At 46.4% G+C, this 14617-nt stretch overlaps 4 protein-coding genes and 1 long non-coding RNA gene across 7 annotated transcripts in view; 3 read left to right on the forward strand and 2 right to left on the reverse strand.

Annotated features, from left to right (window-relative positions):
- Nucleotides 1-14617, forward strand: part of LOC115058578 (myelin-oligodendrocyte glycoprotein-like) — a 279510-nt gene that overhangs the window by 174586 nt on the left and 90307 nt on the right. The gene's annotated exons all lie outside the window — the stretch shown is intronic.
- On the forward strand, nt 220-3498 carry reeld1 (reeler domain containing 1). The gene is made up of 5 exons (XM_029526878.1): nt 220-427; nt 656-708; nt 766-944; nt 1022-1167; nt 1247-3498. Exons 1-5 carry the CDS (start codon nt 220-222, stop codon nt 3226-3228), a joined length of 2568 nt encoding a protein of 855 aa, XP_029382738.1. The 3' UTR covers nt 3229-3498.
- On the reverse strand, nt 4170-9123 carry slc10a7 (solute carrier family 10 member 7). Of its 3 annotated transcripts, XM_029525952.1 has the most exons (13): nt 8867-9113; nt 7944-8026; nt 7729-7865; nt 7167-7242; nt 7014-7052; nt 6867-6902; nt 6681-6764; nt 6433-6598; nt 6287-6338; nt 6101-6174; nt 5854-5999; nt 5678-5725; nt 4170-5286 (listed from the first exon to the last, which is right to left on the reverse strand). In XM_029525952.1, exons 1-12 carry the CDS (start codon nt 8964-8966, stop codon nt 5705-5707), a joined length of 1014 nt encoding a protein of 337 aa, XP_029381812.1. In that variant the 5' UTR covers nt 8967-9113; the 3' UTR covers nt 4170-5286; nt 5678-5704. The 3 variants fall into 3 exon arrangements, 2 of the variants coding, with proteins under 2 accessions (XP_029381812.1, XP_029381811.1); XM_029525951.1 differs by lacking the exon at nt 5678-5725 and having other exon boundaries at nt 4172-5286; nt 8867-9110; XR_003842113.1 differs by lacking the exons at nt 4170-5286; nt 5678-5725; nt 6287-6338 and having other exon boundaries at nt 5932-5999; nt 6390-6598; nt 8867-9123.
- Nucleotides 8449-11540, forward strand: LOC115058597 (uncharacterized). The gene is made up of 3 exons (XR_003842125.1): nt 8449-8576; nt 10832-10897; nt 11070-11540. It is a non-coding gene; the product is annotated as an uncharacterized LOC115058597 (long non-coding RNA).
- On the reverse strand, nt 9439-12941 carry ttc29 (tetratricopeptide repeat domain 29). The gene is made up of 10 exons (XM_029525958.1): nt 12694-12941; nt 12553-12615; nt 12335-12394; nt 11999-12162; nt 11658-11834; nt 11098-11310; nt 10847-10932; nt 10435-10739; nt 10244-10333; nt 9439-9963 (listed from the first exon to the last, which is right to left on the reverse strand). The coding sequence occupies exons 1-8, from the start codon at nt 12783-12785 to the stop codon at nt 10617-10619; spliced, it is 978 nt and encodes a 325-aa protein (XP_029381818.1). The 5' UTR covers nt 12786-12941; the 3' UTR covers nt 9439-9963; nt 10244-10333; nt 10435-10616.

Here is a 14617-nt window from a genome sequence, read left to right on the forward strand (position 1 = left end):
ACGACCAGATTTAAGATCCTGCAGGTTTTATTCCCACCAGGTAAAATTCATCCAACTGCCTGCGTTCAGAAGTCAGCTCATCATTCAGCGGATGGAAATCAATATTTCAGTTTAATCCATTTTTCATCACTAATGAAGTTTTTGTAGTTTACTTTTAAGAAGCCTTTATTTTGAAAATGACTCCTCCTATCTTATGTGTATTTATCTTTGTGTGTAGAGATGCAGTCTGTCCTGTACTGTTTCGCGGTGGGTGTGGTCTTGTTAATGCTGGCTCCGCCCACTGCCTCGTTTTCCCACGGAGCCAGCACCACTTCCTGTCAGGAAATGATTCCAGGCCACATCCAGGCTCAGCCCCAGGACCTGCGGCACAGCCACGTCACTCTGCGTACATCCGCCTCCTCCTACCTGCCCGGACAGCTGGTCACAGGTGAAACTATCATTTAACCTACTAACCAACTAACTAACTCACTTTTAGTTGTGAGCAGAACGAAAAGTGAAGGGACATTTTCCAATAGACTTCAATACGATCTGACTTCTTGATACAGTGGCGTCCTTTCTAGTCTGCGGTTAGCCTAGCTGGTCTGTTTAAACTCCTGAACCATCAGGACTCTACAGAAACTCTCGGGTTCCTCACTGTTGCTGCCGCTGTCCTCAGTGACTGTCCGAAGTTCTCGGGACTTCATGGGTTTCCTGCTTCAGGCTCGGAGCGTGGACAGAGCTGGGCCCGGGGCCGGAGTCGGGGTGAAGGCCAGACCTGGGCTCAAGTCTACAAGAGTGGGAATGGGTCCGGTGGGGGGCTCGTGGCCGCTCATGCCCCCCGGCACCCACACCTTACGCTGCCTCTCCGAGGGCGACACCCTCACCCACTCGGATAAACAGCTCAAAAGGAACCTTTCGTTTGTGTGGCGAGCTCCCGATGCACCGAAGGGCGACATCAGGTTCTAGTAAGAACGACAAAGACATGTGCAAGCTGCTCAAATATGTACTCAGTGATTTAAAAACTCTTTCACTGTCCTTCCAGCATCACAGTGGTGCAGTCCTACTTTGTGTACTGGGCAGGTATTGAGTCTGCAGTGGTGCGTGATGGCACTCGTGGACTTTGGCATGTGATTAGCAGCACGGAGCGTCCAGTTTCTGCGCTGCAGGAAAACATTACTGCTCACTCTGGTAGGTGACCTGTGCCGCACTCAGACCAGGTGTCTTCTTCCTCTCTTCTTCAGACTCTTTTCACCTTCTTTTCTTCCAGCTCTACAGCAAAGAAACAACAAATCTGCAGGACACCCAACGTCAAAAAGCAGTCCAACCCAAAGCTCCATATCTGTGGAAACGGTGAACAGCTCTATGACTTCAGCATCCCTCATCAGCCCAAAGACTCCCCTCTCTGTTCTAAGCCAAGAAGCTGGGACTGACACAGAAAACCCTGTGACCTCATTTTCCTTATCGAACCACTTTCTCCGCACTTTCTCTTCCCCATCAGCTGATAAGGAAGTCACTACTGATTCTTTCCTAAAGATCAAGAAACTTAATGTAACAACTCCTTCCCCCTCTCTACCCTCCACTGTGTCCAGACCACATCAGAAGGATGCTGAGGTGGGAAAAAAGCAGATAAAGCTGCAGACAAAAGCCGCAACATCTACACCTTCAACCAACTACCGCTTCGACCAAACTAATCTCCCAAGACCCCCGAGCAACAGCCCAGGAGAATTAATACAGGACAGGACAACTTCAGTGAGCTCTCAGCCTCGGAGGAGCAGCCCAGCAGAGTCCTTCCTCCATCTCCTGACGTCTTCCTCACCTCGGCCCTTTCCATCCGACCCCCCTCTGCAGTCCCACAGTAACACCGACCGGATGTTTCTTTCCTCAGAGACATCAGCCCTCCCATTCCAGACTGATTTATCCGAATCTCAGCCTGCAACCGGTCCATCGGGACTCAAAGCAGGTCTAAAGCAAACCACACCACCTCACCCTTACCACAAAACTGCCCCTTCCTCCCTGCCCCGACCGATCACCCCTCAGACCCAAACTGACGCACCTGAGGCTTCACCTGTCTCTTCCCAAACACAGCCCCACCCCAGTTCCCCGACCTCTGAATGGAGACAAACTACTTCGTTAGCGAGTCTTCGATTTTCAAACCTTGCCCCAACCTTCACACCGGATGACAGTAATGAAAAAAATCTTAATTTTCAGATAAAGAGCCAAACCACCAATCCACATCCTGCCTTCTTCCCCTCTCCTCCTCCTCCTCCCCCTCCTCCCCCCTCTGGGCCAACACTCCACCCTTCACCGTCTCGTACATCGTCCCCCTCCTCCATTATTCAGACTCCAACGCTGGTATCAATACAGCCATCTCTCAGGTCAACGTTGTTCACCCACTTCTCGTCCTCGTCAGTGGAGAACCAACCCAAAAGCGTTCCTGCCCTTTCTGTTCTGCCCTCCCCATCTCCAATCTCCACCCCTCCGGTCAAACCTTCTACGTACCCTGAGACTTCCTCAAACTCCTCCATTTATCCACCATCAACACTGACTCCGTCCTCGATGATCTCCTTCCCCACCATCCCCTCCTCCTTAGTTACTTTACCAGCTTCTTCCTCCCCTTCAGCGCCTCTTTTCGGTTCCTCGTCTTCCTTTTCTGTGTCCCCCGCTGACCAGCGGCCCTCTGCAGCCGCTCCCCTTCCTTCTATCTACAACTCCCCCGGTCCGTCCTCTTCTGCTGTGCCCTCCCAGAAGCTCATCCTAATCCAGTCCCACATGGCACCATCTGATCCTGAACCCAGCGTTACCCCAACACCAAAAAGGGCTGTGGTTCACGCTTACCCGAACCCTGAACCCCATCCAAACCTCGACCCAAACTTCAAACTAAATCTCGGCCATGACTTGAAATCAAATGTTCCCAATTCTGATTCGAAACCCAAACGTCCTCCAAACCCACCTGGAACTCCAGACAAGGAGGGGAAGTATCCAGACGTCACCCCCAGACACAGCGCCTGGGAGCTGGGCATGCTGCTGGGCTGCTCGGCCGGCCTGGGGATGCTGCTGGTGGTTGGGGTGAGATACATCTACCGTCAGGCTTGTGGCAAACAGACCGAGGTGACGCTGAACGCCCGTGAGAGAGAGAGAGGCCTAATCCACGTCCAGGAGTGTGGAGATCTGGTCAGAGTTCGGAAAATCAGAGAGAACAGTTTTGTTCTTCTGGCAGAATACGACATACTGACATCACCTGGAGACTGAAACACAGACAGCACACATAAATCCACGTAGGAATGTTTGTGAATAATCTGTTACATTTAGATTGGCGTGAAAATGATGTTACATGTGAAGTTATTTTATTAACTAAAGAACAGAAATATGAACTTTCTTCCTTCTGAGGTTTGCAAATTTCAAATTACATGAAGAAAATGTTCCTTGTGGTAAAACTACAATCTGCCTGTTTGCTGAGTTTACAGATCAGATGACACGCAGTTCTTCTTTTGTAGTGAATCAGGAAGACACATAGCGATGGCACGTGAGCTACAATAGTGACACAAAGGTTGTAAATCCAACCTGATAACGTATCTAAAATAGATTTGTGTGCCAATTTAGCTGTCTGAATCACGAATATTAACATTTATACCTTTTCACGCTACATTCATGGACTTAATAAAGTAAATGTTCGGTATCACGCACTGTGTATTTTTTCATTTCAGCTCTTGTTGTTTGAAGATTCATGGCTGCTTTGTTCCAAATCACTCGGGTCTAGTTTGATGGCAGAGGCCTTTTAGTGTTACTTCACCAAATGAGTGACAGAAACGCCATCTGTCCAGGACTGGACTGTGTTTTTGCTTTTTGGTTACACAATGTAAAGGACTGACTCAATGAAACTACATATGAAGTAATACTGAGGGTGAGGCGGTGTTTACACACAGTGGTGGGTGGTCATAAAGATCACATTTATGGAAACACTCCACTCCTTCTCTGGCTCACGTCCCATCTGTCCATCAAATATTACGGGAATTCTGTCCAGTACTTTGATCATAACTCTGCTGAAAAACAAACTAATTAACACGTGGGGTTAAAACATATCGAGCAACAGCCAACCCAGCGTTGTCTTTCAGCGTTTGTAGGTTTCCTTATAACCTTTATTTTCAAATAAACAACAGAAGAGCAGACTGATGTCTGAGCTTCTGAAGGAAAACGAGCAGCTAACTGCAGATAAGAAATCTTTTTAACCCCCACAGATACCAGGAAGACAAAGCTGCTGATCAGGGTTCGGACAGGTTGGGTTAGTTAGGCCAAAGACGACATCAGCTCAGCTTCACAGTCAGTCATCTCATTCTTATCAGACAGTCAGAGAGCAGCTAAACGGCAATGTCTTTCCTTCAAGAGCAGGTGGAGACCAAAAACAGAGCTAAAACAAAACTGAAGGATCACTTCACTGTGTGAGTCATTGTGATCGTGGATGTAGGAACGTTCTTCATGGACACAATGGACGGGACAAAGCTGTCCAAAGATCAGCCGGTCACCAAAGGAAGTTTAATGTTTGTCTGAAAATACTCTGATCTAAACGTAACAGTCACAGTCCTCGATGGAAGTTGTGTGTTGGTTGGAATAAAGATACATTCACTGTCAGCCTGACAAGTTCAGCCACGATGAAGTCCTTTCCCAGGACACTACATCTGAAACTGGACAAGTGTGACATCCGATAAGTTAACACCTTTATTATTTGGCTCCACAGATCTGCTGTAACAGCACTGCTTTTTGTCGACATCCACCTTATTCAGAAAGTGTTGGAAAAAAACCCCAAAGAATATTATACTGTATTTTAAAACTCAAATCTTTCAGCATTAGTTTGTTTCTATCAAAAGCATAAATGTAACCAACATCCATATTTCCTGGCGGTAACAGTCAGAAGAAAGAAAGTAGAAAATTCTAGAAAATAGCAAGAAAATTAAGAACTAATGGTCCCAGTAACTTCATCCGCTCTCTCAGTTTCTGTTCGCTTGAACAAAAACCAACAGCTGTGCTTCTGTTGCAGGCTTTTGTGGTCATTTGTATAAAAATAAAATGTGTACTTTTACTTCTTTTAAATATAAAAGAAAACATATGATGAAATTACAAAAGAAGAATTCTTCGTCGCTGAATCGGAGGAAATCAAGACGACAAACGAGCCCCGTCTCCTTGGCGACGCTGAGGTCTCTGTTGATTGGTCGATATAAGGCACATGTGATTGGAATCCCTCCCTCCCACCTTTGCATCACAGTAGAAACATGATCCGGATCAGATGGGCTGCAGGGCGGACAGTTTCACCGCCTGATGACAGAAGTAGAAGGCAGAATGTAATCATTTTCACAGGAACCCTCCACCAGGTGAAACATGCTTCATCCCATTTTTCTGTTGTGGGGGAGAATTAAATGAAGAAAACAAACCACTTCTCCATGTTTTAGTTCTCTGTACTATGAGATCATTCTGATTCGGTTATTATTTAGAAGAAAACTTGGGAGCAGCAGCTGATAGGTGATTGTTGACATCATTGTGAACCCAGAATGACCCAACACAGTGAGGCAGTGAGTCCAGCAGGGGGAGCTGCTGCTCCTGTTGGACTCACTGACACTGAATCAGAAACAGATCTGCAGCTAATTGTGAAGAAGAAGAATTAGCAGATTAAATCAGGTTGTGGCTCCGGAGTCAGCTCTCTACTCACTCAGGACATCAGTGTTGGAACTCGGCCCTATCTCAACAACAGACTGGACTGGAGGGAAGGAGGAGACAAGGTGAGGAGGTTAGTGTTAGGATGCCAGTTAGGCTCCAGCAGGAAGATGAGGTTAGTTCGCGCTGAGCGTTGGATTAGAGACGCGCCACTCGTAAAAACAAACGTACCTTCTGCCGGCTGGTCATCCAGCTGCGGATGGTCGGCACCAGGATGGAGCCGAGCAGGATCTGGGCCGGATGGTATATCAGCAGGGGGACTGAGATCAGGGAAAGATGCTCGTAGCCCTCAAATACGATCTTCAGCATTGGGATACCTGGAGGAGATCACTTTGAGCTGAACGTGCTTCGTCACCTCCTATAAACTTTTAGACCAGCCACCAAAGTGCTGATGATTTGGTGCTCGATGTGAACTCACCCAGAGTCAGTGATTTGTGTGTAGAGCAGAATATGATGGCGACGGTGTCCGCCGGGCTGAACCCTGAGCCTGACCTGCAGGAAGTAAAGATTTGTTCTGATTTTCTGACTCAGTTCTTCAGCTAAACGGAGAGCTGGCGGTGAAATGTGACGCTGATGGAGGAAGGAGAGGAAGGAGGTGACTCACCTGGTAGAAAAGGCAAATGTGAGCAGCATGAAGCTGATCTGGAGGGAAAAAACTGAGGAGAGACAGAGAAATGTTTCACTGCAGCACCAAAAATAAAATGTACCTTTAGACTGCACAGGCCTTTAAAGTTTTCCTTTAGTACTGACTGATGAGGACGACCAGCATCAGGCTGGTGGGGTCCAGCTCGATGTTGGGGTTACTGAAGGTGTCACAGAAGGTGGTGTAGATGATCATGAGGAGGACGGCGCTGCTGACGGCGCTGAACGGAGGTTTCCTTCGCTCCAGAAACTCCCTGAGGAAGCTCCGACACACCTACACACACACACACACACACACACGTTTACACTTTGGACAGTTTTTAATGCTGAGTCTCTGATGAATCACAGTTTCCCACCTGACCCAGAATCAGAGGCACCACGACGGTCATGAAGAGCTGAGAGAAGATGGAGGAGAAGGGAACGGAGGACGAAGAGCCGAGCTGGAGGAGGAAGAGGAGACACACAAGAAATCTGTGGAGGAGCTGAGGAGGAGGGAGGGGTCCTCTTCAGGCTCGATTTAAAGCTCATCAGGTCTGACTTACAAACAGCAGCAGCAGCACCGGAGTCACAACGATTCCCTGCAGAACAGAAAGACACGATTACAGCTCGGCCTCCCTGCGGAGCGCCTGTGTTATTACTGTTGGACAAATGAGAGCTCCAGCAGGCAGTCACACACACACACGTCTTACCAGGAAGCTTCCAAATGCTGAATTGAAGATGGCAGCAGCCTAGAAGCACACACACATATAGTATATAAATACAATCAGTTACCATGACAACAAGGTGCCAACACACTGCTTCCTGCTTATTACGGCTCCATTCATCAAACAACAGTGCATTACCTCATTTCCTCCGACGGCCTTGGTGAGAATCACAGCGGAGGAGACCGGAGGGGGCATGCAGCTCACCGTCTGTAACCTAGGCAACCACAACATGACGAAGAAGAGGAGGATGAGGATGGGAAGGCTTCAGAGGTCCGAATGTGAGAGACGCTCAGCTCTGATCACATCAGGAGATAAACTCAACAGTTACTTCCTGCTGAAGCACATTTGGTCAAATCCGACTCAAAACAATAATGATGGGGGGGGGTGATTTCATGAGGCTGCAGTGACGTCATGAAGTGTTTCCATTGTAATGTGATTTCTGACTTTAAAGCGCCCCCATGTGGTGGGCAGTCACTAGACTGAACGATGCTTTCAATGACCACTCAGCTTTTTTTTGGCAACTGATGCATAATTTTGATTTTCAACAGGAAGCCAACACACACACACACACACACCCAACAAACAGAGGACTGTCTGTAGTAGCAGTGAATGTGAGTCTTTCAGGGTTCATAACTCACCCTTCAGGTACAGTGAGGCTGGGAGCAGAATAAAGGACGCCATTCACACACACACTTCCTACCCTCTGAGCAGCCATTGGTCGATGGCGGTCAGTGCAAGCACTTGGAGCAGCAGCCAAACAGCCAGCGGGAAGAAGACCAGGGTGAAGGACTGGACGAAGAGGTGGAGACGAACATGGAGCAGTGCACTGGTCAGCTCCTGCAGAGAGACGGACAGACCTCCGTCAGCCACCTGACCCGGTCAGGTGACCCACAGTGGACTCAGGTGTTGTCTCACCTCTGTTTTCAGCGACAGGCCGCTGTTGAAGAAGATGAGCGAGACGGCAATGTAGGCGATGGTGACCTCTGGCTTCAGTGGACCTGAGGGAGAGACCAGAAAAGTTTGAGACCACAACGTTCCAGAAAAGGTCCAGCTCTATTTTATAAGATGAATCTGGCGGTCGTTTGGCCATTTTGTTTAATCCCCCCCCCCAAAAAAGTGACAGTTAGGGTGTAATACAAGTCAATACAGCATGTTGACACAGAATCTGAAATCTCAGCTTTATATTTGCACTCATTTAAAATTTCTGCCTGCATGATGATGAGTGACTGACGGATGTGATTCAAATAAACAAGCAGCAGAAGCAAAGACAATTCTATATTTACATTAAAGAAGCCCGCTTTTTGAAGCAGGAGTTTACAAGCAGCCCCTGAAGGCAGCACAGGAGCTGCTCTGATCCACAGAAAGGATGAGGAGGGACGTGAACGTGTCAGCCCAGAACACCTGGGGGCCAGGTGAGGGCCAGGTGAGGGCCAGGTGAGGGCCAGGTGAGGGCCAGGTGAGGGCCAGGTGAGGGCCAGGTGGGGGCGAAGGATTGAGCTGAGTGATGACATTACTGCTGCTGAATGCAACGTGTCGCTACAGAGGCAGGTGTGTGACACACACACACACACACACTTCATGAAAAACAAACATTCCGGAGTAAATTCAGACATGGCCGGCCTGACGGCCTCTCTGTTGCCGATATTTTCAGTCAGTCAGTCCGGTTAATTGAAGTTAATCGGAATCTGTTTCAACACAACCAAAGAGAAACTTTCTCCGAGTCGGGCACGGAGGTGGTGACCGCAGCTCCCCGCTGTTTGGGTGGATGATTCATTAAATCAGCCGAAAACAGGAAAGTTTGGGGACTCTGGTTAACTTCCAAATTCCGGCACACTCACCTCCTCTGACGCCGAAGCCGGGCTGCAGTCTGGCCGATAAGATGACCAGCACGATGCCGATGATGAACCACTCCTTCCGGATCCGCGCCAGGAGGCCCATCTTCACGCCGAGGGGCTCCCCGGTTCACCCCGCCGGCAGCACACACCAGCCCGGCCGCTGCTCCCGGAGGATCCGCTGACAGACCAGGAGGAAACCCGGAACCACTTCCGGACACGTGAGCCTCCGCGCCGCCGTAAAGGCTGAAAGAGAGGCGCAACAGATTTTACAGCTGAAAATGAGGCGTAAATAAAAACACAGCAAGGCATTGTGGGAAACACCGGCCGTATACAGATAGATAAAAATATAAAAGGCAGACTTCGGCTTTATAAAACTGAATAAAGCATCTCCAGTACACTGGACCAATTTACTGAATTTTGCAGTTGAATACTTAAAACAAACAACACTTTTTATTATTAAAAACAGATTTTATGCAGTTATTGTGTTCACAGAGTAATCACTGCTGAGTGAATGTTAAATCAGTTGAGGAAATGACAAAAAGAAGTAAAAAATAATTACAAAAAACAAGCAGAATAAGAAAAATATGTTGGTTCATTGACAGTAAATCATCCAGCAAATTAAAACATACATCTGATTTTAACCAGAATCTGCTCATGGAATATTGTATTTAAAACTAAATCTGACTGAGCTGTGGACATTTTTACTTTCTACAATTGTTTGTATTGATGTTGAAAATCTTATCAAGCTAAACTTGTTAATCATTTGTAATGGAGGCTTTTTGCAGTGAAAGATTCAGACTTTCATCCTCCTCCACCTCTTCATCATTTCCTGACAGACAGCAGCGGTGTCTGTTGGTCCACGTGATTTGATGAGAGTGACGTCTGGTTACCAGATTATCTGTTTATTAGCTAATTATTAGGCTTGATGAGGACTCAGGACCAGGAGAAGCAGCAGGATTTGTAGAGTCTGGAGAGAGCTCCTGACGTCCTCTGGACTCTTTCCAGGCCAGCAGGTGTTGTGGAGTTGTGGATGCGGTCAACTCCATGATGGCACTGTATCTTCTGATCAGTGTGTGACCTCGAGCGTTGGACGCCAACACCTGGCAGAGACAGACAGAGGATCTGCGGACACAGGGGTGTTTTCTGGGACTTGGAGGCTGATGGCCTAATTTGTCATCAGCAGCAGGTCAGCTCATTTCAATAACTTAAAGCTAACGTGGTCAAAAGTCTTTAGGGAAACTAAATAATGTTACAGTTCTATAAAAAAAAGGACAAACTCCACCTGCTGATGACTCCACGTGAGAGAACTGAACTTAGTGTGTGACCATCATCTGAGAGACAACATGAACACACACAGATGTGACATGTAAAAACGTGTACCTGAGCTTTCTCCACCAGAGACACGTCTCCAATATTACAGGCAACTTCATAACCCTGAAGAAAGAAGTCACAAGCTCTGCTATACTGATTCTGAGGGGAAGGAAAGAGAGAGAGATTTGTCCAAAAGAAGTGCATTTGAAATTCTTTCTGTTCTGATATGATCGGTAATGAGGCAGGTTTGTGTGTGTTACCACTTTGTTGTATACATGGCCCAGGTGCAGGAAGGCGTCTGTCAGGTTTTGTTTCAGTCCGTTGCTTTGAGCAATGTCGATTAACTTCTTCAGACACCGGACAGTCTCATGTGTGTTTCCCTCACTGTCACACACACACACACACACACACACAAACACTTGGTTGCATGTGTACCTCTTGGTTATGGTAGTTCGGTTTGTGTTTGTGTGTACCTCTCCACAGATGTGACCCAAACCTTGTAGGCCTTCACTAGTCCCTCTGCGTCCTGCAGTCTGTCATAAATCTGCATGCTGGTGTTTAAGAACTGGACAAAAGAAAATGGTGACATGACTGTAAATGATTAAATTCTCAGTATTTTCCTTAGTCAGTAAATGTGGCTTCTTTTTACATCCCCAGATCATTAATCCCTACCTTCTTGGCTGTGTCATGATCTCCTGAGCGCTGATAGGCCATGCCCAGTCGGTAGGTGGCCTCCCCTTCTCCCTGTTTATCTTCAGCTGAAACACACAATCAACTATTCAACAGATCGAATCAATGACAGTATGAACCATCGCTGTAACCCCCCCAACCCTCCTTCAGGTTCTTAACTCAGGTACAAATATTATGTTAAAACTCCTATATCTTCAAATTTCAGTAAAAACTGAACATCACGAAGAACCTACACTCAGTGATGATGCTGTGGCCCCTGTGGAGCAGCTTCAAGGCCTCTTTGTACTTTGCGGCGTCCAGCAGAGCGTCAGCTCGCCGGGTGTAGATCTCCCACAGCGTCTGTTGGGCCCGCAGCCTCAGGGGTCGACCGGTTGAGTCCAGCCAGCCGCCGTCCTCGGCCTGCTGGTAGCACAGCTCTGCCTGATGCGTGGCCTCCAGCAGGTCTCCTGCAGGATAGAGACGATGTTTCTGGATGAGCTTTGTTCAGCTCTGTTTGTGATTCCATTGTCGTCATTGTCAGGCTTTTGGGACTCTTTTCCTTTTTTTCATCCTCCCCACGCTGTTCTCACTCCCTCCTGTGACTCTCCGCAGGCCCCCCCACCTTCACAGACTCACACAACAGCCAACAATCCAAATCCACTTCACCTCATTAGGTTCTTATCAACACAAGCTCTTTACATTTATTGACCACACCCAGAGAGTCACAGAATAAACATGTCAGTCATGTCAGTGTTTGTCCCTCCAACAGAACATTTTGTGTGTGTGTGTGTGTGTGTGTGTGTGTATTGTCCACCTTGTTGCAGATAGATGTCAGCCATGCAGGCCCGGGCTTCGGTGGCTGGTCTCGATCGCCCCCCCTGCTCTCTGTCGGCACAGCTGTGGTAGAAATGCAAACGCAGCCACAGATCCTCCGGAGCAGAGAAGAACTGGGCCACAAGCAGACGCTGCTCACAGACCTTAGACCAGGAGCCTACGCACAGACACACACAACTGAAAATTCAGCACAAACCTTACAATAGTATCCATTTCATCTAATGTACTGTATATTAAACAATCTAAAAAAAAAGCTAACCTAAATGTCTTGTTTTCCATTTATATAAACTGGATTAATCTAAATTTCATGTGTATGTGTACCAATCCTCTCCGCCTGCTCAGCATGACTCAAGTGCAGCCTCATGGCCTCCAGTTTATCTGGCTGATCCTCCAGGGGAGTCTGAAGCCTCAGGTCTGAACTGGGATCAGCCGCCTCAATCCGGCTCTGCTCAGACTGCAGCAGAGAGAAAAACTCAGAGAAAGACCTGAGGTAGAGAGAAGAAAGAAGAAAGAAAAGAAGTCAGCCATTTGATATTACAACAACAACAAATCTCAGGATAAATACATGAGAAATGGGCATAGAAGCATATATTTACATTTAACATGTATCTGCACTTTAACTCAGACTGAAGACTGCATCACTAACACCTGAGTTACCTGTGGTAGCCTTCTTGAAGCAACTGCACACTGATGTTCTGTTTCAGACTGTTTCTGAACCTGGAGAAAACAAAATAACAATAAAATATCCAGTATGAGAACCGACACTACAGAGTCAGATGATAGTTGGCAGCAGAGGGCGCTCAACACATTCCACATATTCAACTTTGTCTGGAAGAAGATCTGCTGCATTTTCATCCACAGTGTCACATACTCACTGTGCTATCTGTTCCCTGGAGAGAATCTGAGTGGATTTATCTGACTTCTTCTCCTGCCTCACCCTGCAGAACACACACAGCATTAGATTTCACACACAGCATTTCACTCCAGCAGTGTCCATCTTTTGGTTTTGAACACACCTGTATGGAGTCCCTCCCTTCCATTTGTTGCTGTTGGTGGGAATTTGTGGCAGAAAGGAGGCGGTGTGCTGTCGGGTCACCACAGCCTTCATCTCGACCTGTCACACAAACTGAAGCACATTTTGGCTGATTTCAACAACATTTCCAGGCTGCTCAGCCATCAGCACACATGTCAAATACACACTGACCTGTGAGTTTCACACTGAAAATCATTTAGTTATCAATGATTGAATTACTCTCTTCTCCTTAACCTGAATTGTAGGTTTTGAATCCTGAACTAGTAAACCAATAAACGAAAACCTTAACTATTATGGCACCACGTACCATAAAAGGAACTTACGAATGAAATTTAAATGAATTAAATAGATTTAGAATATCATTACATATATATTCATACATAATGTCTTTTTTTTAAATATACTTGTGTGGGAACAACGACCCAAAAATATTTATTTACGTGACTTGAAAAGAAGTAAGAGCTAAACCTGAGCTAGCTAGGCTAACGTTTAGCTAGCTGTTAACGGTAACAACGAACCAGAATCAAACTTTACAGACTTTATAACTTCGATTAAAACTTCTATTCAAGCTCGTTTTCTTTCTCTTAACTTACTTTACATCCAGCACCAAACCGGAAAAGGGTCACAGACAGACGGGAAGGTGACCGAAAGGTGACCAAAAAGGGACCAAACCGCTGGAAGCTAAACTTTAGCAGGCTAAAGAGTTTCACCGTCACCATGACAACGGCCGACGGGCCGCGTCCCAACACTGACGGCAGGCAGAGTCCGCCGAGCTGCGGCCCGGTTCCGTTTAGAAAACAGCCGACCTTGTTTTACTCCTTTAAGCACAAGTGTGTGCAATAAAACAGCATCAATGGCTTTATGCTTTATGTTGGCGCCCTCTTTCTTTCTGTAAATTAAACATTTTGCTGTAATTGTTGTTTTTATTTCTTATTTGTACATTATGTACAACAGTTTATGTCTACTTATGTACAATACTTTACTCTGTGTTCCACAGATTTCCTATATTTTCCATTTCTCCTACTCCTGTAAAGTCCTCTTTGTCTTTACAGTCCTTCACTTTAATGGGTAAACTTCATTTATCCTGAATAGTCGCTGTCTGTATCAAAGAAAAACCTGTGAATCAAACATAGTAAACAGTTAATATTATAAGCATTTGCATGAAAAATAAAAGAAGATCTCCTGCTGGGTTAACACAGAACACGTTTTTGTTTTTTTCTTTTCTGATGTTTGACAGCATTAGGAGTCAAATTTTTCCATCTCACCACAGCTGGGATGGAAAATGAGTCCTGGTCGCTCTGAGGTGGTGGAAGAGTTTCTCCTCATCAAAGAGCTGCGGAGTTTCTCATAAAGTTTTGATTTCAGGATGGAAATCACTGAGACACTCGGGCTGTTTCCTGTCTGGCTCTGATTCGGTTCTCGCTTGTTGCTCTTGTTCTAATTTGTTCATTAACCAGCTTTGCTTTTGAAGAGAAAAGTGAGACTTAAATCATTCCCCTTGGTCTGAAACCAACAACTGTGTCTGTTTGTACTTGTAATAAAACCACTTAACAATTAAAGTCTTTACAGCAACAATATAGATCGTTTCATTCCGGCTGTAGAGTCAGGAAATAGTCCAATAAATTCAGTTTAACGAACAAAACAAATCTCATTTCTCACTCTCATGCCTGTGACAGTAATATGACACAAAGTGATGCTCCAACAGTAAAAGAGATAAAGAACCAAACAAAGCTTTAGGACATCACATTCACATATATATGAAATCTCGTGCCTTGTTCAAGGGCTCTGCAGCTTCTGTGTGTGTGTGTGTGTGTGTGTCCTTCAGGGAGGTCCCGTTATGTTCCTGCATGGCTGAAGTCACGTACAGGCCTCCATTTGTTTATCTCTGTGTTTACTGTAAGAAACAA

This window comes from Echeneis naucrates, chromosome 18, assembly GCF_900963305.1.
Source record: "Echeneis naucrates chromosome 18, fEcheNa1.1, whole genome shotgun sequence".
Classification (NCBI taxonomy): domain Eukaryota; kingdom Metazoa; phylum Chordata; class Actinopteri; order Carangiformes; family Echeneidae; genus Echeneis; species Echeneis naucrates.

What these genes read in the sequence shown, in the direction of transcription:
- reeld1 (XM_029526878.1), top strand. Translation starts at nt 220, where the DNA reads ATGCAGTCTGTCCTGTACTGTTTCGCGGTGGGTGTGGTCTTGTTAATG. An exon ending in TCCTGCTTCAGGCTCGGAGC is followed by an intron (nt 709 to 765) that starts GTGGACAGAGCT and finishes CCTGGGCTCAAG; the next exon opens with TCTACAAGAGTGGGAATGGG. An exon ending in AAACATTACTGCTCACTCTG is followed by an intron (nt 1,168 to 1,246) that starts GTAGGTGACCTG and finishes CTTTTCTTCCAG; the next exon opens with CTCTACAGCAAAGAAACAAC.
- slc10a7 (XM_029525951.1), bottom strand. Translation starts at nt 8,966, where the DNA reads ATGGGCCTCCTGGCGCGGATCCGGAAGGAGTGGTTCATCATCGGCATC. An exon ending in GCCTGTCGCTGAAAACAGAG is followed by an intron (nt 7,866 to 7,943) that starts GTGAGACAACAC and finishes GTCTCTCTGCAG; the next exon opens with GAGCTGACCAGTGCACTGCT. An exon ending in CAGCATTTGGAAGCTTCCTG is followed by an intron (nt 6,903 to 7,013) that starts GTAAGACGTGTG and finishes TCTGTTCTGCAG; the next exon opens with GGAATCGTTGTGACTCCGGT.
- ttc29 (XM_029525958.1), bottom strand. Translation starts at nt 12,785, where the DNA reads ATGAAGGCTGTGGTGACCCGACAGCACACCGCCTCCTTTCTGCCACAA. An exon ending in AAGGGAGGGACTCCATACAG is followed by an intron (nt 12,616 to 12,693) that starts GTGTGTTCAAAA and finishes TGTGTTCTGCAG; the next exon opens with GGTGAGGCAGGAGAAGAAGT. An exon ending in CCACAGCATCATCACTGAGT is followed by an intron (nt 10,933 to 11,097) that starts GTAGGTTCTTCG and finishes TGTGTGTTTCAG; the next exon opens with CTGAAGATAAACAGGGAGAA.